The 23,712-nt window shown below is 43.9% G+C and overlaps 1 protein-coding gene across 1 annotated transcript in view; it reads right to left on the bottom strand.

The window, feature by feature from the left end:
* Positions 1 to 23,712, bottom strand: part of LOC306936190 (myocardin-related transcription factor A-like) — a 113,214-nt gene that overhangs the window by 54,970 nt on the left and 34,532 nt on the right. Inside the window, exons 3-4 of the mRNA XM_079519680.1 lie at positions 16,749 to 16,814; positions 3,176 to 3,231 (exon numbers count right to left, since the gene is read on the bottom strand). Of these exons, the coding sequence (XP_079375806.1) occupies positions 3,176 to 3,231; positions 16,749 to 16,814 (122 nt within the window). The remainder of the gene's footprint in view (positions 1 to 3,175; positions 3,232 to 16,748; positions 16,815 to 23,712) is intronic.

Below are 23,712 nucleotides of genomic sequence, written 5' to 3'. Positions count from 1 at the left end.
GGTATAGTGATCAATATCATTCTCACTCAGTTTTAGCCAATCCAGCCTACCTGTGGAGGATTTATTGTCATCCACAGATAGCATAGGGATATTTTCAACATTCAGGGTCATTATGAATGGAATATGGTCAGAAGTGGCCAACTCATAGCAGATATTAATGTTGTCAAGAGAAGCATGGGCGTCCGCTGTGCATATACAGTGATCTAACCATGACACAGTATGCCATGCTTCACTGATGTATGTGTAGCTTTTCTCAGGTAGTAGAGATTTACTTGACAAGATTAGATTATTATCATTACAAAAGTGCAGTAAACATTTACCAAACAGGGATTTCTTATCTGATATATCAGAATTCAAGTCCCCCATTACATAGACACAGGTTGTAGTATTATCCTTAATGAAAGCATTAATAAATGCCAATCTGTTGCGAAATTCATCTTCATTTTGATATGACTCGTAAGGTGTGTATACATTTAAAATAATAAAAGATCTATTGTCATATTTTATCTCTATACCGATGGCCCAGTCAACCTCCAATCGTATCACTGTAACCACCGAATCATATTTACTGTGCCAGAGAATTGCTACACCACCCGGGATTCTACCTTGCACTATTTTATCCCGGAGATCAGTGGTGGACTCTCCAGCCCCATGAAAATATGAATGTAATGAGTTAAGTCTTTCCAGGTCTTGTTTAGGTAACCATGTCTCTTGTAAGCACAAAATGTCACATTCCTCCAAAAGTTTGTCAACAACGATCCGCCTTGCTTTGTCCCCGTCACTGTGCCCCACACGTAGGCCACGCGTGTTATATGACACCACCCGCATATTTCTATTTGGGGTTATGACTGCCGTCATGTCCATCCGCAGATGAATGATTCACCAGTTGTACAGGAGCGACTACCGTAGTAGCTATGTTGACTCCGGCATGCGACCCACTAACGGGCCGTCTTGGCTCATAGTAGCGTCGGACATAAGTGCCCGCTGGCCACAGCTCTGGGTCATACATTTCTTGTCAGTGGTTCGATAGACTTCAGGTTTAGTACGGCTGGAGGAGCTGGCTGCCCCAGGCCAGCCTGCTGCCGCCATGATTCAGTCACAGTGGTATATCTCAACCAATGAAAGTGTTTGGGGTGGCGGGACATGGCGGCGCAACCTCGCTCAAATAGAGACTCTGCGTCGGGACAGTCTTGTTGAACAAACAAATGTATTCTAAATGAGATGTCATCGTTCACTTGCTCGCATCGCTGGCAGCGTAGATGAGCTGTTATACAGGAGCAGGCCAATCAGCCCTGCAGATGTTCCGCCGTGCGCCGCCATGCTGAGGAGATGATTTGGTAGAATTCAGAGCTGAACCAAAACCAAGACCTTTGATGTTTCACAGAATGTGATGAACGAAATTATCCCCCAGTATTTGTTTGGGAGATAATGCGCCTGCCACCACTTAGATAAGCTCTGGCAACGATTAATGTTGAATCTTTCGCCTTTCGCCTTTCTTCACCTCCCCCACGCAGAGACACACATGAACGCACGCACGTACGCACGCATACACCTTAAGTTTGACCTTCACTGACACCATCACCTCAACACTTTAATTCCTTACTCTGCATCTTGTAACTCTCCTCTCCTCTCCTCTCCTCTCCTCTCCTCTCCTCTCCTCTCCTCTCCTCTCCTCTCCTCTCCTCTCCTCTCCTCTCTCTCTCTCTCTCTACACAGGTCAACTGTATTACCTCTGAGTCTGTACTCTGTACACGGTGTAGATACAGAGTACAGAGGCATGCATGTCTACCTAATAACATTTCCGTTCAAATAAAGTACACTGCTCATTATCTCTTCTGTTAGTCTGAAGGTGCCATTGTTTTTGCCATGAGCAACTGTGATTAACTCATGCCAGAATTAATGAAAGGAATTGATAAGCTTGGAGGCATAAAATGTTGAGTCTAGATACTGTAGCATTTTATGTAGAGATAGCACTCGATAGCGTATACTCATGGTTTCATGGTACAGGAAGCTACTCAGACAGTAGCTTCCTTGTGATTCTTATGACATTTTTTGAGTGGTGCTAGCCACTCCTATAGACAGCTATGTGTGTCCCTGCCTGCCTGCCTGTGTCTGTCTGCCCGAGCACGGAAATAGGAAATAACGTTTGTTGACCACCAAGTGTCAATGTTGCACGTACGCACACGTGTACGCACGCACGCACGCACACACGCACGCACACACGCACGCACACATAGCCCGTAGGCAGGTCCAGTATCTGCCTTACCAGTGGTGAAGTAAAACTAAGTACATTTACTCAAGTGCCGTACTTAACCCATTTAGGCCTCAAAATCCTGATTTTTTTCCTGAAAAACCTGATGTTTCTGTATCAGTGGTGCTCAATATTTCATGTCAAGGACCCCAAAAATGTTATGTAATATGCCTCCGCCCCCCCCATCTGAAAATATGTTGTTCCAGGGACCTCCCCAGAAGCAAAGATTTGAGTTAAAATGTTCACTCTGTAATGATATATATATTCAAAGATTTGAGGCACATTTTCACGATTTTTCTAAAATAGCAGTTCATAGCGTGGCACTCTGTGCCGCGCTATGAGCTTGTAGATCTGCTCATTTTCAATAGCATAATAGCAATAATAACATAATGCTTTAAAACACCAAAAGGGGTTCCCGCCCAAAATGGGTTAAGTATACTTTTGAGGCATTTGTACTTTACTTGAATATTTCCAATTCCCAATACTTTTACTTCTACTCCACTACATCTCAGAGGCAAATACTGCACTTTTACTCCACTACATTTATTTGAAAACTTTAGTTACTAATTATTTTCTAGATTTTGATTATTACAAAACATACATTAACCACTTAATACTGTACATTTCGACCGTTTGAAAACAGCCAATCTACAAGCTCACAATGTGCCGCGATGCGACACATTGTGAGCTTGTAGATGCTATTTTCAAAAGATTTCTATACTTGAAATGGAACATTCTGCATTGTGAGTATGCTTTTGGTACTTTAAGTACATTTTGAATTCCGTACTTACTTTACTTTACTTTTAACGGAGTAGTTCTATACATTGTAGTATTGATATTGTTTACATTGATAAATACAATTGAGTACTTTTTTCCACCAGGCATCAGTGAGCAGAGATGGATACAGGAGGAGGATATACTGACCCGGGCCCGTTCTAAACTCCGTCTCTGTTCGTGGAAGTTTGCTGAACTTTTCAATGCTGGAGAGAGAGAGAGAGAGAGAGAGAGAGAGAGAGATTAGTATGGGCAGTGAGTGCATATATGCTCTCCAGAACAGTGCAAAATATCTCTGAATGTCTCTCTCAATTCATTAAAAAAACGTAAAAAGGTGAAGTGGACAAGGAAAGGTGATTACACTCCTAAAGTTAAAGTAACTTTTTTGACATTTGGATTTGGAACATCTATAATTGAAAGCAACAGTCATGTCAGACTGCTGATATGACTGCTGATGAGCCGTGACATGGTAAAAATGACATTACAATAAAAAAATCGTTACAGGGAGCGTCACAATTGACCATCATTTACACTCTCCAGTGGAGAGTGGACACTGTGTGCCGTGATGAACGTGACATGATCAGTCACTTCCTCAAACCTGAAACCACTTTGCTTTGAGCAGCAGTGGTGGTCCGTCACAATAACTGATATTAAGCATTATGTTATACTTTGATCTGCCTTTTTTGAAAAATCTTGAAAATGTGTCGCAAATCTTTGAATATATATTTATATATATATATATATATATATATATATATATATATATATATTCTTTCAAAGTGAACGTTTTTAACTCAAATATTTGCTTCTGGAGGGTTCCCTGGAACAACACATTTTCAGATGGGGGTCGGCGACCAATTACATATAATTTGTTGTGGTCCTTTAATAGTTTGAAAACCACTGATATACAGTTGGGTGCCACCGATATTGTCCCTTATCATTTGACCCATTTAGGCCTGACCTCAACATTTTAAAAAATCCTTCTAAATCCCCCAGTTTTCTGAAATAAATATTTTCACGATTTTTCAAAAATAGCAGACCTACAAGCTCGTAGCGCGCCACTCGGTGGCGCGCTACGAGCTTGTAGATCTGATATTTTTCAATAGCTAAATTATAACATAATGTTTAAAACACCAAAAGGGGTTCCCGCCCAAAATGGGTTAACTGTCCTTTTGCGCAGATCACGCAAACCTCAGCAAAAAGAAAAGGACAATATCGATGGCCTCCAACTGTAGTAGGTTTTTCAGAAAACTGTTAAGATTTAGAAGACATTTTGTAGAATCTGGTCTCAGTCCTAAATGGGGTAACAACCGATTCCATGCCACCATTGTGGTGCCAGTGCCAACAGAATGATTCCATGCCACCATTGTGGTGCCAGTGCCAACAGAATGATTCCATGCCACCATTGTGGTGCCAGTGCCAACTGAATGATTCCATGCCACCATTGTGGTGCCAGTGCCAACAGAATGATTCCATGCCACCATTGTGGTGCCAGTGCCAACAGAATGATTCCATGCCAACATTGTGGTGCCAGTGCCAACAGAATGATTCCATGCCACCATTGTGGTGCCAGTGCCAACAGAATGATTCCATGCCACCATTGTGGTGCCAGTGCCAACAGAATGATTCCATGCCACCATTGTGGTGCCAGTGCCAACAGAATGATTCCATGCCACCATTGTGGTGCCAGTGCCAACAGAATGATTCCATGCCACCATTGTGGTGCCAGTGCCAACAGAATGATTCCATGCCACCATTGTGGTGCCAGTGCCAACAGAATGATTCCATGCCACCATTGTGGTGCCAGTGCCAACAGAATGATTCCATGCCAACATTGTGGTGCCAGTGCCAACAGAATGATTCCATGCCACCATTGTGGTGCCAGTGCCAACAGAATGATTCCATGCCACCATTGTGGTGCCAGTGCCAACAGAATGATTCCATGCCACCATTGTGGTGCCAGTGCCAACAGAATGATTCCATGCCACCATTGTGGTGCCAGTGCCAACAGAATGATTCCATGCCACCATTGTGGTGCCAGTGCCAACAGAATGATTCCATGCCACCATTGTGGTGCCAGTGCCAACAGAATGATTCCATGCCACCATTGTGGTGCCAGTGCCAACCGAATGATTCCATGCCACCATTGTGGTGCCAGTGCCAACAGAATGATTCCATGCCACCATTGTGGTGCCAGTGCCAACAGAATGATTCCATGCCACCATTGTGGTGCCAGTGCCAACAGAATGCACCAAAAAGCAGCAAAGAAGACCCTGTGAACCGGAAGTACAGTAGTAACCGGCCATTTCTGTGCCACTAGCGTCGCTAGCGTTAGAACTTCAGAAGCGCTAATATGCTAACCGCGAGGTCGCTGGGATTTTTCTAATTGAGCTCCTAACATCGTCCCTCAACCTCACATCACCTCAATCCGAGCCTCAATTTCCGAGAAAAACGCAGCTAAACATCGCATCGCGCACGGAGCGGATACATTTCAATGACGTTACACCGCAGAAGCAAGCGTTGTTAGCGACGGTGAAGCCAAAACACGGTAAATGTAAGAGTATTCATTCTGGAGAAATCAAAGAATGACAAGATTCTGGTCATATGGCACAGGCGGATTTAATCCATTTTGACCTGAGATCAAATTCTAAAAATGTCTTCTACATCCTGACAGTTTTCTGAAAAAGCTATGTTTCTATGTCATTCGTTCTTCGATTTTTCAAAAATAGCAGACCTACAAGCTCATAGCGCGCCACCGAGTGGCGCGCTATGAGCTTGTAGATCTGCTATTTTTCAATAGCTAAAGCATAACATAATGCTAACACCAAAAGGGGTTCCCGCCCAAAATGGGTTAATACCTAATGCAGAGAATCTCGTCATTTGGCATAGATTGAGTTAACATAATTAACATAATATTCACATCGATCCAGGATTTCTCAGTGAGGAACAAAGATGTGCTTCCAGCCCCTTTTTTGTTTTCATGTGGGGAAAAGCATCTTGAGCTAAATATTATAGCAGGAATATCTAAATACTTTAACTCATTTAGGCCTGATGTCGAACTTGTCGAAGTCTTCTAAATCATGAAAATGTTCTGAAAAACCTGCATGTTTCTAACTTTCTATATCAGTGGATCTCAAAATGTCATGTCAAGGAGCCCAAAAATGATATGTAACTGGCCGGCAGTGGCCGCCGAACCCCATCTGAAAATATGTTATTCTAGGAACCCCCCCAGAAGCAAAGATTTGCGTTAAAAACGCTCGCTCTGGAAGAATATACATTCAAAGATTTGCAGGACATTTTCACGATTAAAAAACAAAAAAATAGAAGATATACAAGCTCGTAGCGCGGCACTCGGTGCCGTGCTACGAGCTTGTAGATCTGCTATTAAAAATATATATATATATTCAATAGCTAAAGTATAACGCTTAAAACACCAAAAACGGGTTAAAACGTGTCTGGAGGAGAACTTGAATGCTGCCAGCATGTTTTAGTCTGGTGAGAATGTTGTTGCTGCTGCCGCGGGTAAGATGCAGATGCAGCTTTCCCTGCCAGCGAGGATCATCCTCCTCTATGGCCATATCCAAAAGGACATGTTCAACTCCGTTCAAGTGAGGGGAGGTTCTTCTGCAGCTGCGGGAAAATTAAATGCCGAAATCTTGAAATTTCAGCAGTCACCCTCTATAATTTCTGGTAAATGGCTCAAACTGTGTAGAACCACAAAGCCAAAAGATGATGCCTATAGAGGGTATGCACGTGACATCATCATTATACCCGGAATTTACGCTGGAAGGCGTTCTGAGTGGCAAAATAACTACTTTCTGGCCTTGACAGCCCATACATCCAAACAGAAAAGTCCTATCTGATTGCATTAAACGACATTAAACAATGTTAAACTCACTTTGCCACTCGATTTGCCACTCTCATTTCAGAGAGACAAACTAAATTAAGATTGTATTAATTCAAAACCAAGCAAAGCCTGGCAAGGCAAAACAAATGCTTAAAGGACCACTTCACCACTTTTCAACTTCTCTTCCTATAATTGGTCCTAACTAATGTTCATGATAAAATACCATTATTTTTTTCTACTCAGTCTGTGTCTCATAGGAAGGCTGTGGGCAGTTCAGAAACCCGTCCACCAGTGACATCATCAATGGGGAATCCAAGCTAATAGAAACGGCAGGCTTTCTTTTCCTGAAAAGTTGCAAAGCAAAAGTTGAAGCCATCGTTCTCACAATAATAAAAATCCAAATATATTTTAAAACAAATCTGCCTAATGATGATGTCACTGGTGGACGGGTGTCCGAACTGCCCAAAGCCCTCCTATGAGACACAGACTGAGTAGGAAAAAATGGTGGTGTTTTATCATGAACATTAGTAAGGACCAATTATATGAAGAGATGTTGAAAAGTGGTGAAGTGGTCATTACATTTTATAAAGTACTAAATGCACTTAATTTCTGTCCAGTGTCCACCACTGTGCTAATGTTTTACCCGAGTCATTTTCTAGTACGTACTGGTTTTACTCAAGTGTGGCTTTTAGGTACTGTTTCTATACACTGACTTTGTATGAACTGTTTTAAATGTCTTTCAACCCAGAATCTATCCCGTATTCTCTAACATCATTACTACACAGTCCCCTATATCCGTATTATTGTAAGATCAAAGTTAATTTAACTGGTGCAAATGGAACCAAATGGACCCGTTAAGGTCCATGTGTACACTCTCTGAGTTACAGACACATAAGGGTCTTTAGCTGGGGAACCCCTTGGAACTCCCGCAAGGACCCCTGGGGGTCCCCAGACCCCACTTTGGGAACCACAGCCCTAATTAACTAAAAGTAGATGGTAATCAAATATACAGTAGTATTTACCAATAAAAAAGGGAAGCCTACTACAGAACTAGACATTAATTTCTTATGGATACTTTGCTCAGACCTACAGTAGCTAAATGTGTTATTACCATCCAGTTTGCTCGTAGGTTTCAATGTACTTAATTATGTAGTACAAATCTTCCGAGTGACTATGCGCACACACACACACACACACACACACACACACACACACACACACACACACACACACACACACACACACACACACACACACACACACACACACACACACACACACACACACACACACACACACACACACACACACACACACACACACACGCTGTGACCCAATGGGTCAGTTGCCCTCTGGCAAGACTGCTGGCGCTGGCTCAAGCCTCAGTTCAGTTCACGCCACTGAGCACTGTCACATCTCTCACGCACACGCACGCACGCACGCACGCACGCACGCACGCACGCACGCACGCACGCACGCACGCATGCACGCACGCACGCACGCACAGTCAGTCTTGCAGAACACATACATAAATATACATGAGGATTAATAATACACATAGGGGCATGCACAACAACCTGTAGATGTTAATGTGTGCCCCCCCCCCCCCCCCCCCCCACCATCCCCCAGGGATGGACAGTGGCATCTCTTTGACCTCTCACCCATGGTCAATAAAGGGGGGGGGGGGGGGGGGTCATGTGTGTCCTGCTGGGGGCTCTATGAACCTTCCTGCCACTCAGCTGGAGGGGAAATGAGGGAATGGATGGATGGGCCAAAAACCAGGGGGAGAGATACAGTACCAGGAACGCAGAGGGGGGGGGGATGAATGTATGGGGGAGGCAAAGAGAGAGAGAGAGAGAGAGAGAGAGAGAGAGAGAGAGAGAGAGAGAGAGAGAGAGAGAGAGACAACGGATGATTGGAGGGATAATACAGACAGAGATGACAGAATGCAGGTGAGGATAGGAGCAGGAGAGACAGACAGACAGACAGACAGACAGACAGACAGACAGACAGACAGACAGACAGACAGACAGACAGACAGACAGACAGACAGACAGACAGACAGACAGACAGAGATGGAGAGATATCATCATGGAATACGGACCAACAGAGTGAGAGGCAGAGAGAGAGAGAGAGAGAGAGAGAGAGAGAGAGAGAGAGAGAGAGAGAAAGAGAGAGAGAAGCGGGAAGGAGAAGCTATAGGGAGATAGGTGGGATGATGAGGTCAGAGAGACACAAGACCCCTATCTATCTGCATGATGAGAGGCTGCAGAATGGATGGTCCCAGCCTTTAACTTACCCGCCGCCATGCATCGCTGCCATCTAGTGGCAGGGTTCAGTTCACGCACACACGCCACCGATTCAAAGTGAACCTTTTTTCCTGCTTACTTCCGTCGCACGGTAACCAGAGTGATACAAGCGCATGCAGAACAGCGTTATGAAACGTAACCCATAAATATTTTTTTTAAAAGTCGACAAAAAAACGATCTCTGCGTCGAGGCCCAAAAGGACCAGAAGACGTCAACAGACCACCTAACCCAAGCACCCTCACTTCCCCCGAGGGGCACTGCGTGCTGCGTGTGGGGTGTTTGCTAGGCTTAGGAAAATCCAAAATACAGGACGGATTACAATACCCTGCCATAACTTGCATGCAGGCAGGGAAATTATCAAATATCGTCGCAGAAAATGGTTGAATTCTTTTAAACAGTACAATGCAAAGATTACACATGCAACTAGTCCGAGCATACATGTGGGGTGTTTCTACAAAACAACTAGGCCTCAAAAGCTATACGTCATCGGGGGTGGGGTAAGGATTGTCCTCGCGCCCCTTCTTCCGTGGACAGGAATAACTGTGGTGACGGCCTCTAGAACAGGCTCAGATCACAAAACATTCACCCGATATACAACAAGGCTCTCAATCTCTCTGACTAAGTCTCTTTCCTCTCTCATTCTCTCTCTAAAGAGATGAACATAAACACACACCATTGTCACAGTCAGACACACACATGCTGCATGTGTATGGGGGGGGGGGGGGGGGGGGGGGGGGGGGGGGGGGGGGTGGTAGTATGATATAAACGAGTGTTATCCTTCAGTAAATGTGAGCAGAGTCTCAGAGGGGTATAAATAACATGTGAGGTATGGATGGGTGTCACTGTGGCGGTTTATTATAGCACTGTGTGTCATACTGTGGGCTGCTGAGGCCGTTCTCACACTGGGTCCCTTTCAGCCTGCGCACGCACGCACGCACGCACGCACGCACGCACGCACGCACGCACACTAGTGTTGTGCGGTTCAGGGCCCCGCCCCCTGCTATTCATTTCGATGAAAGTTGCTCAGTGGCGTTTTGAAGCACCCGGAAGAACGCTCTACTTCCATGTTAAACCACCAGCTGCACCGGGTTTCCTCGTACTAAATACACGGGCCCGCCTGCCGTTGGAGAAGACGGAGGGGTTACCTTTTAGAGTAAGGCCGACCGTGTGGAAGTATTCACAGTCACGATGTCTTTGGATTTATTGGTGAAAAGGATGAGACCAACGTCGTCAATGCAAATTCGCCATGGTGAAGCCCAGCTGAGCACACACTGCTGCACAACACTCCTGAATGCAAGGGCGCACTCTTGATTTGTCTACCAAACGTCCTCGCAGGACAAGTGACATCCTATTATACATTATTTAACCCGCCCCCCCAAACCCTCGCCAATAAAGTTGAATGTCTTGACTCAGCTCAGCCCGCCCCGCGGGTAATCTGCATGCGCACACGCACGCACGCACGCAAGCAGGGACAGAATTCGGTATGGGGTGGCGGGAACTGCACATGTTGATATGATTTTATAGACTAATATAAAAGGCTCTAGTGCACTATTTCTACCATATCAGGTTTCAAGTTTAAAGCGGTCAAATCACGGACCGCATACTGGAAAATATGACTTAAAGTCTCCCTCCAAATGTGCCCTATGTGTGAAGCACATAAAAGAGCCCCTGAGGGGGGGCAGATTGACAAGGTATGAAAAGTAGTGTGGATTATTTGGTGGTATGGATGGCTGGGAATGTGAAGACCATGTCCTTGAATTCAATCTTAATGCATTGGGGCTCCAGTGGAGGTTGAAGAGCGATGGGGCTCATGGGGGGGCGATGGGGCTCATGGGGAGACGCATGACTCACAAAAAGGTGAGCAAAGCACCGTTTTGGACAAATACCACAATTCAACAGTCATCATCGTCATTTTTCGACCGCCGTCGAGATAATGGGTTTCACAATGCCACGTACGCCAGACTTCCCGGTCCTTCATTGCCATCCCCAGTTCCTGCTTACTGATGCATGTGTCCCTAGCGATGACATGCAGGGAACGACAGTTTCTAGCAGGATTCCAGAGAAGAAGGGAAGATATAACTTCATTGTCAGCTCTGTACTCTGTAGCAGTGGCCGGCAAACTGTGTTCTTCAGAACTGTACTGTACTGTACTGTACTGTACTGTACTGTACTGTACTGTACTGTACTGTACTGTACTGTACTGTACTGTACTGTACTACTAGTGAAGAGACACGGGGAAGGATGCCTTAAGCCATTTTGGGCGGGAACCCCTGTTGGTGTTTAAAGCATTATGTTATGCTTTAGCCATTGTAAAATAGCAGATCTACAAGCTCATAGCGCGGCACCGAGTGCCGCGCTAGGAGCTTGTAGGTCTGCTATTTTTGAAAAATCCTGAAAATCTGGCACAAATCTTTGAATATATTCTTTCAGAGTGAACGTATTTAACTCATATCTTTGCTTCTGGGGGGTCCCTGGAACAATATATTTTCACATGGGGGTCGGCGGCCAATTACCTATATTTTCGGGGGTCCTTGACATGAATATGTTTGAGAACCACAGACATGGAAACATGGGTTTTTCATAAAACTGTTTTAGAAGACATTTGTATAGAATCGTCCTCAGGTCGAAATGGGTTAACCCATTTTGGGCGGGAACCCCTTTTGGTGTTTCAAGCATTCTGTTATACTTTAGCTATTGAAAAATAGCAGATCTACAAGCTCATAGCGCGCCACCGAGTGGCGCGCTATGAACTTGTAGGTCTGCTATTTTTGAAAAATCGTAAAAATGCGGCACAAATCTTTGAATAGGTATATATTCTTTCAGAGCGAACGTTTTTTTATTTCGACTCACACTACACACTGCCCTCTCCCACCTTTCAGCGTTCAACACCATACTAGTCCCCCCCTTAGTGGTCAAGTTTGCTCACGATGCAACAGTGATATATACGCTTCATCACAGAGGAGAACAACCTGGCTCTCAGCGTCGACACGGCCAAATACTTGCAGGAAGTCAGGCGGAGAGTACACCCCCCCCGCCATCTACATAGAATGTGCCGCGGTGGAGAGGGTCAACGAATTCGCATTCCTTGGCGTCGTGAAGCCGTCGACATCAGAAACTCACCTGAGGCTTGTTTGCCTGTCAGAGGAGCCTGTTCCCATGAGTACATATAACATAACTTACTATAACATTTGCATTCTTTTTCTCCACAGCTGGGAGCTAATGTCACAGAGATGTTCTAATGCCTCTGATCAGATCAGATGCTGTTCGTATAGACTAGACCGGGCTAGAGCTGATGGATGGACGGGGGCTACGCTGGAAGGGTTTTTAGAACCATGGCTAACTCTGAGTACGGGCATCTGGTCCAGCGTTATGATTTAACAACACCCTGGCGACTGCATTATAAGCTAATTATTTGTGCTTTAATAAATTAAGACCTGAGACCAGATTCTATACAAAATGTCCTCTAGTCTAAATCATGACAGTTTTCGGGAAAAGATCAGTGCTCAAACTTTTTCATGTCAAGGAACCCAAATTATTATATGAATTTGGCCGCCGGAGCCCCAACTGAAAATATGTAGTTTCAGGGACCACCCCAGAAGTAAATATTTAATTTAAAAACGTTTGCTGTGAAAGCTATATATATACATTCAAAGATTTGCTCCATGTTTTCACGCTTTTTCAAAAATAGCAGACCTACAAGCTCGTAGCGTGGCACTCGATGCCGCGCTACGAGCTTGTAGATCTGCTATTTTTCAACAGCTAAAGTTTAAAATAATGGTTAAAGTGGTTAAAACGCTAAAGCGTTCCCGTCTTAAATGGGTTAAGGACGAGGTTAGCTCACTTGGCTAACATCAAGTGGCAGGTGTTAGCCTCAAGCTTTGCACCGAAATAAATGGTATAGCCTCAGCTATAGTGACCAACTTAGCATCTCTACACATTCAGCATTAACAACCTATAGCCTTTACACCGATGCCATTTAGAGTTAGCCTCTGTAAGATGGCTGTGGGGCTACTCTATAGTAGGACTGCATAACACTATATAGGCAATACAAATGTTTAATTATATAGGTAATGTGCATTAAAGGGATTGTGACGTAAAAAAAAAAAGTTTTTGTAATTTTTCTTAATTTTTCTTTTTAGGTTTTCTGGGCTCAATTAGCCCTTCACTATAAGTCCCTCCCCAACACATCCTTGTCCAATAGGCACGTTAGCAGCGAAGAAAGCTTGACCTGCATAGCAACCGTTGCTAAACTATTTGGATTGGCATTGGACAATCGCTTTTTTGGGTGGGATTTAGTGAAGGGCTAATTGCACCCAAAAAAACAGAACTTTTGACATTCAGTAGATTTTCTGTGGTCTGGGGTTTTCTGGCGCAAACAAGTGCTCTGATTTTCCTGTGCAGCAAATCCCATATATGACATAGGAATCTGCCAGCAGATGTCACTGTTTTCACAGTTTTGCCTGTTTTCATTGCAGCTCAAAAGGCTTCACAGACACAGAAAAAAATCCCAGACCACAGAAAATGCACTGAAAGAAAAATTAAAAAAATAATAATAATGAAAGTCATGAAACCTTTAATACACTGTTGTGAACTGAGGTTAATGTCAAATTCGAACGCCATGAAATAAGATGACATATAAACAACAATAATCATGTTTTCCTCTTAGTAAAACTTGTGAAAATGAGGATTTAGTTGTGTGTGAAGTTGTGAGATGTAAAAACATCTGAACTTATGCTTTAAAGGGATAGTTCAGATTTTTTGAACTTAAGTTGTATGAAATACTTGCCATTAATATAGTGGTTGCAACTGTATTTATTGATTGCCCGAGTCCCGAGATATTAGTGCAACTTCCGTTCTTTTTTTACCCCTCTATCACACAGAACTATGTTTTTTGTGTCCATATCACTACGCCCAAAAAATAGTTCCATGTGATAGAGGGGTCAAAGTTGAACGAAAGTCACGCTAATATTTTAGAAATAGGTCAACATTACAAATTACGTTCGTTTTGTGGATTAATCTACTTTTACTGCGTGGCCCCAGTGCCCCCCACAAAATGACCGGAACTACTTAATATTGACCAAAACCAGAGCAGAACTCCCACCACAGGACTCGGGCAATCAATTAATACAGTTGCAACCACTATATTAATGGCAAGTATTTCTTAACTTAAGTTAAAAAAATCTGAACTATCCCTTTAACATGAAACATATAAATAAATGGCCAAATCACTGTGTTCTATATCTACATTACACAGACACATCTAATTTGTGTTTTTGATAATCGTGCACACAGTGCACGATTGTGCGATAGTTCTACGTCTCTTCATTCATTCACTGAGACATTGAGATATTGTCGATGTCATTTTGACAGTGTCTAGCTTGATTATTGGTGACCTTCCTGGCCCAAAGGTTGTCCATCTCATCGGGGCAGCCTACTGAACTACTGAAAAACATCTGTCCATCTATTCTGGACTTTGGACAATGACTCCGTACATAGCCTCTGACTTTTCTGACCCCTTTTTTATCCACCTCCTAATGGCAGCCCACTGACAATTCCCACCATGTCTCATGAAAAGTCTGTTTACAGACAGACAGACAGACAGACAGACAGACAGACAGACAGACAGGTGTGTGTGAATGGACGCACACTACAATAACGTGCCATAACGTGGTGTCTCTCTGCTACCAGCTGGTGGGCTTGCAGTGAAAGGACGTCCGTCCCCTCACTGCTCTGTCCTTTTGCTTTTGTGTTCCTCTAACTCAAGGGGTTTTCAACTGATTGTGAACGAGGGACCACCACCCAGACTTAGAATCAACCCGGGGACCACTGTTGTGTTGGGTGGGGGTATGGATATGGAGATTAATGCTTTTGTAACACTTGCTATGCAATGCACCCCATGTGTACATCCCACTGTTTCTCAACCAAATCGCTCTCTCTCTCTCTCTCTCTCTCTCTCTCTCTCTCTCTCTCTCTCTCTCTCTCTCTCTCTCTCTCTCTCTCTCTCTCTCTCTCTCTCTCTCTCTCTCTCTCTCTCTCTCTCTCTCTCTCTCTCTCTCTCTCTCTCTCTCTCTCTCTCTCTCTCTCTCTCTCTCTCTCTCTCTCTCTCTCCCTCTCTCCCTCTCTCCCTCTCTCCCTCTCTCCTCTCTCTCTCTCTCCTCTCCCTCTCCCTCTCCCTCTCCCTCTCCCTCTCCCTCTCCCTCTCCCCCTCTCCCCCCCCCCGGGGACCCCCACACGGAGTTGCACCACTTACTTCACACGGGTGTGATTTTATTGGTTGACCAAATTCTCAATATATTTAGTCTTAGTTTTAGTCATCATAGCTTAGTTTTCATGTAGTTTCCATTTAGTTTTCGTCAGTGAAAAAAGGTAGTCGACGAACATTTTTCGTCTTAGTTTTAGTATAGACGAATTCAAACACTTCAGTAGACAGACCGCCACCTTGCTTTCCAAACTGCAAACGGCATGTCTTGTGCGATAGACAGCACTGTTCTAACCACAAGCCAAATGACTTGAAGCGCTATACTGAGTGAGAAGTAGCATGTGAAAGAAACGACCCAGATGTCTGCTTCTCATTGGCCTAACTAAAGGCCACCGCAGCAGCAAAGACAGTCAATTCAGCAAAAAAGAAATAAACAAGCTATAATTTATGTTTAATATATACCGTTACCGATACCTTGCGGATTACCTTAACTTCTTTAACTCTGGGGCTCATAGAACCTGATCGATTTAAATCTTATATACCTGATTCGTTCAAATTGATTCGCCCAATTTTCTCAATAATTACTAATCTCTAGCAATGTGCATACGTTTTGTGTCAACTCTGTATATGATTTCCATATCCAGCAATCTCTCGTTTCACACTTTTTAGCAAGTGGACCTAACCCCTGACATTTACAAAATGCTCTGAGAACCATAGATGATGGATGTAAGAAATCAATTATGTCAATGCAAAACCAGTTTTTGTTTTATCTTTAGAAAGGCCTACGTTTTGGGAGACAAAGTTATTTTAGCGCAAACTAGCAATGTGCCATTATAAAGCAACACTAATTGAGAATTATTGAGGAAACTACTACTATACTATAATCTACCATAGATGGGCAACTGGTGAGCCGGGGGCCACATGCCGCCTCCCACTGTCACTTAATGTGGCCCGCAGGTTAATATCGTTATACTGATATAATATTGGTTTCAGCTGTTCCAATTCCAAACATGACCCGCTTGAATTACTTCAGTCTTCTATATATGTAGCTCAATGACTAGTATTACAATGTTATTGTCTTTTTTTATGTCCAATGTATTTAGTTCATAAAGTTAACATAACGATAATTAAAAGGCATTTGAAATTGAATACAATTTTAACTTTTCAAGATTCCAATTCAAGAATTGCAAAAAAGAATAATAATAAAGATTTCAATTCAAATGCAGTTTTTGCTATGACAGTAATATGCAATGTGGCCCTCTGGAGTGAGTGAGAGATAATAGTGGCCCTCTGCATCGTCAAAGTTGCCCACCCCTGATATACTATATTATATTATACTATACTATACAGTTTAAGATATGTACTTACGTGGCATGATTCCCTGGCTGACCAGCTCCTCTCTGGTCCTTCTCTGCTGCAGCTTCAACTGAAGAACTTTACAGGACATAGCAGAGAGACAGAGAGAGACAGAGAGAGAGACAGAGAGACAGGGAGACAGAGACACACAGAGAGACAGAGAGACAGACAGAGAGAGACATCAGTACTGCTGAACAAGACAAGACACGTCATCAAACAGCAAAATAAAAATGGAAATGCCGCCGTGTTTCCTGTCCTCCTTTCTCTTTCTGCTTAGAACGCACAACTGATAACCATTAGTAGTATAGATGACAGTATTATAATAGTAGATAACAGTAGTATAGATGACAACATTGCATAGGCCTATATATCCACTTCAAAAGAAGCAGGGAAGCTAAACCTATACGACTCAAAACACACTTCAACTCACATGGAGATAAGCCCTTCTTTTTCATATTTTACACACTACAACTGAAAGGCTGTTTGCATACTATAGACTGAAAGGAACGGAGGATGAGAATGAAGCTATATTAGCCAGTCTAAAACACACTGGAGGAGAAATGTCTGTGTCTATCATGTCTGATGGTTCCTCTGAACAGAGGAGGTTGTGGGTATTGACAGAGTGAAAGTCACACGACGCGCGCACGCACGCACGCACGCACATGCACGCACACACACGCACGCACACACACTCTAAAGGGAAGGGGAAACACACACAGACACACACACACACACACGCACCACTTCCTGTTTCTTGGTTATCATAAAATAGAATCAGTCACAAAATGCTCCATGACGGCACCATTCTGACACATGGCAGCCAGAAAGAGTAAATGGTAAGGGAAGCAAAAAATATATAATTGACAGCTTATTGATTATGATGAACCATATCTATCTCTAAGCTCTGGCATCACTTCCTCTAGCTTTTAGGCAAACTACTGTATCTTGATGAGGACAGCCTATACTTCGCTTTCACTTTCTCTGCAACTCAAGTTAAGGAGAATATTGCCTGGCTGACATCTCAAGTTGAATTTCAAGCCACAAGCTCAAGTTCAATCTTGATGAGACGGAGCTACTCTTCTTCCAGAGCAAATCCTAGTTATCCTGCCCTCCTCCGCAAGACTTCTCTCGCCAGCACTCAGCAGTGAATACAGAATGGAAACGTCTGCAGATTAATCTTAACCCATTCTGGGCGGGAACCCCTGTTGGTGTTTTAAGCATTATTTTATGCTTTAGCTATTGAAAAATAGCAGACCTACAAGCTCGTAGCGCGGCACCGATTGCTATTTTTGAAAAATCATGAAAATGTGGTGCAAATCTTTGAATGTATTCTTTCAGAGTGAGCGTTTTTAACTCAAATCTTTTCTTCTGGGTGGTCACTGGAACAACATATTTTCAGATGGGGGTCGGCGACCAATTACATATATTTTTGGGGGTCCATGACGTGAAAACGACTGAAAAAAACTAGGTTTTTCAGAAAACTGTCATGATTTAGAAGACATTTGTAGAATCGACGTCAGGTCAAAATGGGTTAAAGTGAATCCTATACTGGCACATCACTGTCAACCAATACCAAGCACAGAAATTCAAGGACATAATAATAATAAATAATAAATAATACAGATTTTTTTTTTGTATTTTGTATTTGTATTCACAAGAAGTGCTACATGTTTAAAAATCACATAATCAATCATAGAGGGTTAAAAGCAGGGTAATAAAAAAAGTAAAGCGCAAAAAAGGACATTGCTGACATCGGTCACACAATGGTTAAACAAAAAGGAAACCAAAAGGCCTTCTGAAAAAAAAACGTTTTCAACAACGTTTTAAAATAATCCAGGGTCTGCAGTACCCTTAGCTCTGGTCCATAGCCTTCTACTGCTTCTACGATTCTGCCCTGCAGTATAATACTATGGACCAGAGCTACGGTACCCTCAAGTCCATAGGAAGGCTGTTCCACAGATTCCACAGATGCCCCCCCCCCCCCCCCATGGAGCGTCGGTTGCTATTTGGAACCACAAGTAAGAATTTATTTGCAGATCTGAGCTGGAGGTTGTTTTTGGAGGGTTGATTAGTTTCTGTAGGTATGTCTGTTTATGCAGTTGTGAGTGATGATTAGCAGGACCATGTAGTTGATCCTGGCTGAAACGGGGAGCCAGTGAGTGATGATTAGCAGGACCATGTAGTTGATCCTGGCTGAAACGGGGAGCCAGTGAGTGATGATTAGCAGGACCATGTAGTTGATCCTGGCTGAAACGGGGAGCCAGTGAGTGATGATTAGCAGGACCATGTAGTTGATCCTGGCTGAAACGGGGAGCCAGTGAGTGATGATTAGCAGGACCATGTAGTTGATCCTGGCTGAAACGGGGAGCCAGTGAGTGATGATTAGCAGGACCATGTAGTTGATCCTGGCTGAAACGGGGAGCCAGTGAGTGATGATTAGCAGGACCATGTAGTTGATCCTGGCTGAAACGGGGAGCCAGTGAGTGATGATTAGCAGGACCATGTAGTTGATCCTGGCTGAAACGGGGAGCCAGTGAGTGATGATTAGCAGGACCATGTAGTTGATCCTGGCTGAAACGGGGAGCCAGTGAGTGATGATTAGCAGGACCATGTAGTTGATCCTGGCTGAAACGGGGAGCCAGTGAGTGATGATTAGCAGGACCATGTAGTTGATCCTGGCTGAAACGGGGAGCCAGTGAGTGATGATTAGCAGGACCATGTAGTTGATCCTGGCTGAAACGGGGAGCCAGTGCAGTGAGAAAAGGATGGGTGTCATGTGGTCGTGCTTAGGGACTCATTAGTAGCCTGGCTAATAAGCCAGACTCAAATCACACTGTCGTGTGGTATTTGAGTCTGGAGATGATGTGTATGGATCTTGTTTCCCGGGGGGCGGGTTCAAACATTTTATCTTTGGCGCAATTGGTTAGAGCTACGGTCAGTCAAAGGTCTCAAGCATTGAACGTCACTGTACCAAAGCCCGCCCATATTGCATACCGTGGCCCGATTGGCCACACCAGTTCTCTGGTGTAGGACATGGGCGTACAATTGAGCCTCTCCAGACCGTAATCCGCCAGCAGGCAATTTTTTTTTTGCCAACGGCTGATTCGGTCTGGCTTATTAGCCAGGCTAACTCATTAGGACCCTGGCAGTGCTGTTCCTGTTCTGGATGTATTGCAGCTTCTGAAGACTCTTAGGGACTCATTAGGACCCTGGCAGTGCTGTTCCTGTTCTGGATGTATTGCAGCTTCTGAAGACTCTTGCCAGGCATCCCAATGAAGAGGGCGTTGCAGTAGTCCAGTCTAGAGGAGATAAAGGCATGGACAAGCTTCTCTGCATCTTCTGACTATAGGTTAGAATTGGGGGCAAAGTTTGGAGATGTTTTGGAGATGAAATGAAGTTGAGATGAGACCCATGAGATGAGATGGGGCATGACTGAACCTGGTGTGGTGTGCCAACAAGAAGGGCTTCAGTTGTGTTACTGGTTAACTGAAGGGATGTTGTCGCTCATCCAATCCATGCCTTCATCTCCTCAAGACAGACATGACGGCTGCAGAGGGATCGATCAGGGGTCAGATTTTATGTACAGCTGCGGTGTCAGTCATCAGCATAACAGTGAAAAGGAAGTGGTGGTTGTGGTTGTACTTGGCGAAGAAAGTGACACTGACCACCACTTCCTTTTTATGATCCGACCAATGATAATGAACTTCACTCGACACACATACAAGTTAACAACTTAGAAAATAGAGGAATGGAAGCGCTGCAGGGATCTGTTAGTGGCTCTTAAGGTGGCCTTACACTAGCCGATAATCGGGCATTTTTGACACGCGGGGGGTGCCCGACCGCTCAAAGTGCGATCGGGATCGGCCCGATCAATATCAAGAATGTTTGATATTTGCTCTGCCCCGCTCCGATTATCCTGTAGTGTGTGGTGCTATCAGATTTCAGATTGAAAAAGATCGGCTAGTGTAAGGCCACCTTTAGATGGGTGCTCTTTGGTGATACAGGTAAAACAATATAGACAAAAGGTATCCTTCCTCCAAGTTAACAACTTACTTCCCTTTCGAGGGAAAGAACGCAACAACTTTGCAGAACTATGCACAACCTTTATACATAACAACGGTGACATGCTATACACTTGACACATGATGCATGTGGATCCATCCACATGCATCAGGTTCCAGATGAGGAAATTAACTTGAGATTAATTTGCATTTATGCAGATAGCGAGCCGATAACACTAACTATCCAGTTGAAAGCACATCTTACCACTATCTCACAAGAGCAGCTGGCATGTCAAAGTCTGAGGCACAGCACTTGAGACATATCCGTTATATTTAGGACCAACAAATCTCCTTTTGAACACCCCTCTTGTGTCGAGCATGCTACGATATTAAGTGAAAAGGCTCCTTTCCAACACTCTCTGTGAACAGTGCGAGGCCTGTGAAATTCATCATAATATGTACCGTTTCAAGGCTATAGCGCACTCCCTTTCACCACCTTCCTGTGAGCTGTGTGCAATCTCTCCACAGCTGAGGCCAATAAGGTGTTACTTAGAGAGGGAGAGGTGATAATAACGCAAACAATGATGAACTGAAACAAGATTCCCTGACCGGTTTCGTTTTTAAAACGCTCATTATTTCTTAAACAAAGACTTGCATCACGAATGCATGTGAATAAAACACCTCTCATTCTCTCACTTTGATGATAACATTCTCTACGGCTGTGCCTGATTATACTGTTGATTTTGTCCCTCACATTAAATTCTCTCTGAATAAAACAGCCGCACAAAAACACAGACTTGCCAAAGAACACATGTGTGTGCATGGCGCACGCACACACAGTCTCTCAGCCTAAACTCGCACGCACACACACACACACACACACACACACACACACACACACACACACACACACACACACACACACACACACACACACACACACACACACACACACACACACACACACACACACACACACACACACACACACACACACACACACACACACACACACGACAAGCAAGTGATGCAATGTGCATAATTCTGAAATGTACTTCATTGCACTAATGTCACACAGATATACACAGACAGAGATGTAGGAAGAAATAGCTTTGGTTAACAAAAGTAAAGCCTATCTGAGTTGGAATTTAAATTGCATAATCAATCAATTGTGCCGATTTATTTTATTTATTTATTTATTTGTGTATCTCTCATGGGGTTGTTTTATAGTGTGCATTTCTTTTTACTGATGAAAAGAAAACACAGTTTCTGGTCTGGAAGCTTCCTTGTTACAAGATATTAGAGCAGATATTAGAGCGGTAAGCTGTGTAATTTGCTATGGATTGAAATTCATTGTGCGAGAAAAGTCATTACAACATTTGGGTTTAATTCCCACTGTCAAAATGTGTAGTGTGCGCATGGCTGGACACAAGTCGGTCATGACTCGTGCTTGGGGGGAGGGCAGGGTGGACTGTTAATAGTATATACTGTTAGTCTGTGAATAATTGCATGGGCTTTTCTGTGTTATTGTTTGAGATGGGCTTTTCTGTGTCATTGTTTGAGATCCATCAAGTCGACATCCAAACCTAATAAAAGAGTATGTAATGCCGTGAAAGTGGTTGAGATGGTGGGAGCTGTGTGGTGGGAGACCAATAGTGTGTTTTTACTCGCGTTGTCCATATTTGGGAATATCGGGGGTGCTCGCCAGCCGAAGCGCCAGCAAAATGTAGCCTACGTTTTTACACTGATTTGGTTCCCCAAACTTTTCAGCCTGTGACCCAAACTAGTGAAGATAGCAGATCTACAAGCTCCCAACGTGGCGCTTTGCACCACGTTGTGAGCTTGTAGATCAGCTATTTTCACTACTTCTTAGATATTTGTTGTCATTTATGGAATTTCGTACATTTTTATTCCATGACATTCATGAAAAGTTTTGCTTTTTTGGGAACGTTTTTTTGAAATAACAAACATTAAAAAACCAAATGTAGAAAACCAAAACTACGGGTACCCATAATAACAATGTGTCCGCGACCCACAAATGGGTCCCGACTCACAAACCTGCGCCAAAGTTCCCACAGTATGTGCAAACATGCTGTACTCGGCAATACAAATCATTCAGATTCAGATTCTGCAGAGCTCTCTCTCTCTCTAGACTCTGGGCAGGTCCAGTGTTCTATTTGTGTCCATGCTGTAACCGCGTGGAACCCAATACCTCTGGACACACTGTTGAGTTATGGGAAATATTACTGTAAATCACTAACCTGCAGTACACCCCCAAATAGTGTGTGTGTGTCACACACACACACACACGTGTACGCACACACACACACACACACACACACACACACGCACGCCACCAACACACACACTGGTTTGGATGAGGATTAGCGTGAGGAGACAAGCGCCTGGCACGTCCCGTAAAAGCGAGGTTTATTAGACAGACATGGAGACGGAGAGAGGAAAAGAGAGAGAGAGAGAGAGAGAGAGAGAGAGAGAGAGAGAGAGAGAGAGAGAGAGAGAGAGAGAGAGAGAGAGAGAGAGAGAGAGAGCAGAGAGAGAGAGAGAGAGAGAGAGAGAGAGAGCAGAGAGTGAGAGTGAGAGTGAGAGAGAGAGAGAGAGAGAGAGAGAAAAGCCGACAGATGAAGTGATGTTTGGGAATAGGAGAAACAGACAGAGGATAGCAGCTGGAATGGATCCGTGTGTGTGCGTGTGTGTGTCAGTGTGTGTGTCAGTGTGTGTGTGTGTGTGTCAGTGTGTGTGTCAGTGTAGTATTTGAGTCTCTCAAAGATCTAAAAATACATCAGGAAAACCACACGCTCTGTTTTGCTATCTCGGGTCTGAATCTCTGTTTGCATCTGTTCTCTCAGGTTAACGCTCTCCAATATTATTATCCTCCAGATCTTCACAGTTGAATTTATCTCTCGGTGTCGCAGCGTATAAATGGGCGGCTGTGGCTCAGGAGGTAGAGCAGGTCG

Source organism: Electrona antarctica (genome assembly GCF_951216825.1).
Source record: "Electrona antarctica genome assembly, chromosome: 14".
Taxonomy (NCBI): domain Eukaryota; kingdom Metazoa; phylum Chordata; class Actinopteri; order Myctophiformes; family Myctophidae; genus Electrona; species Electrona antarctica.
The sequence above is the reverse complement of the archived record's forward strand: the minus strand, read 5'-3'. Positions and strand labels throughout refer to the sequence as shown.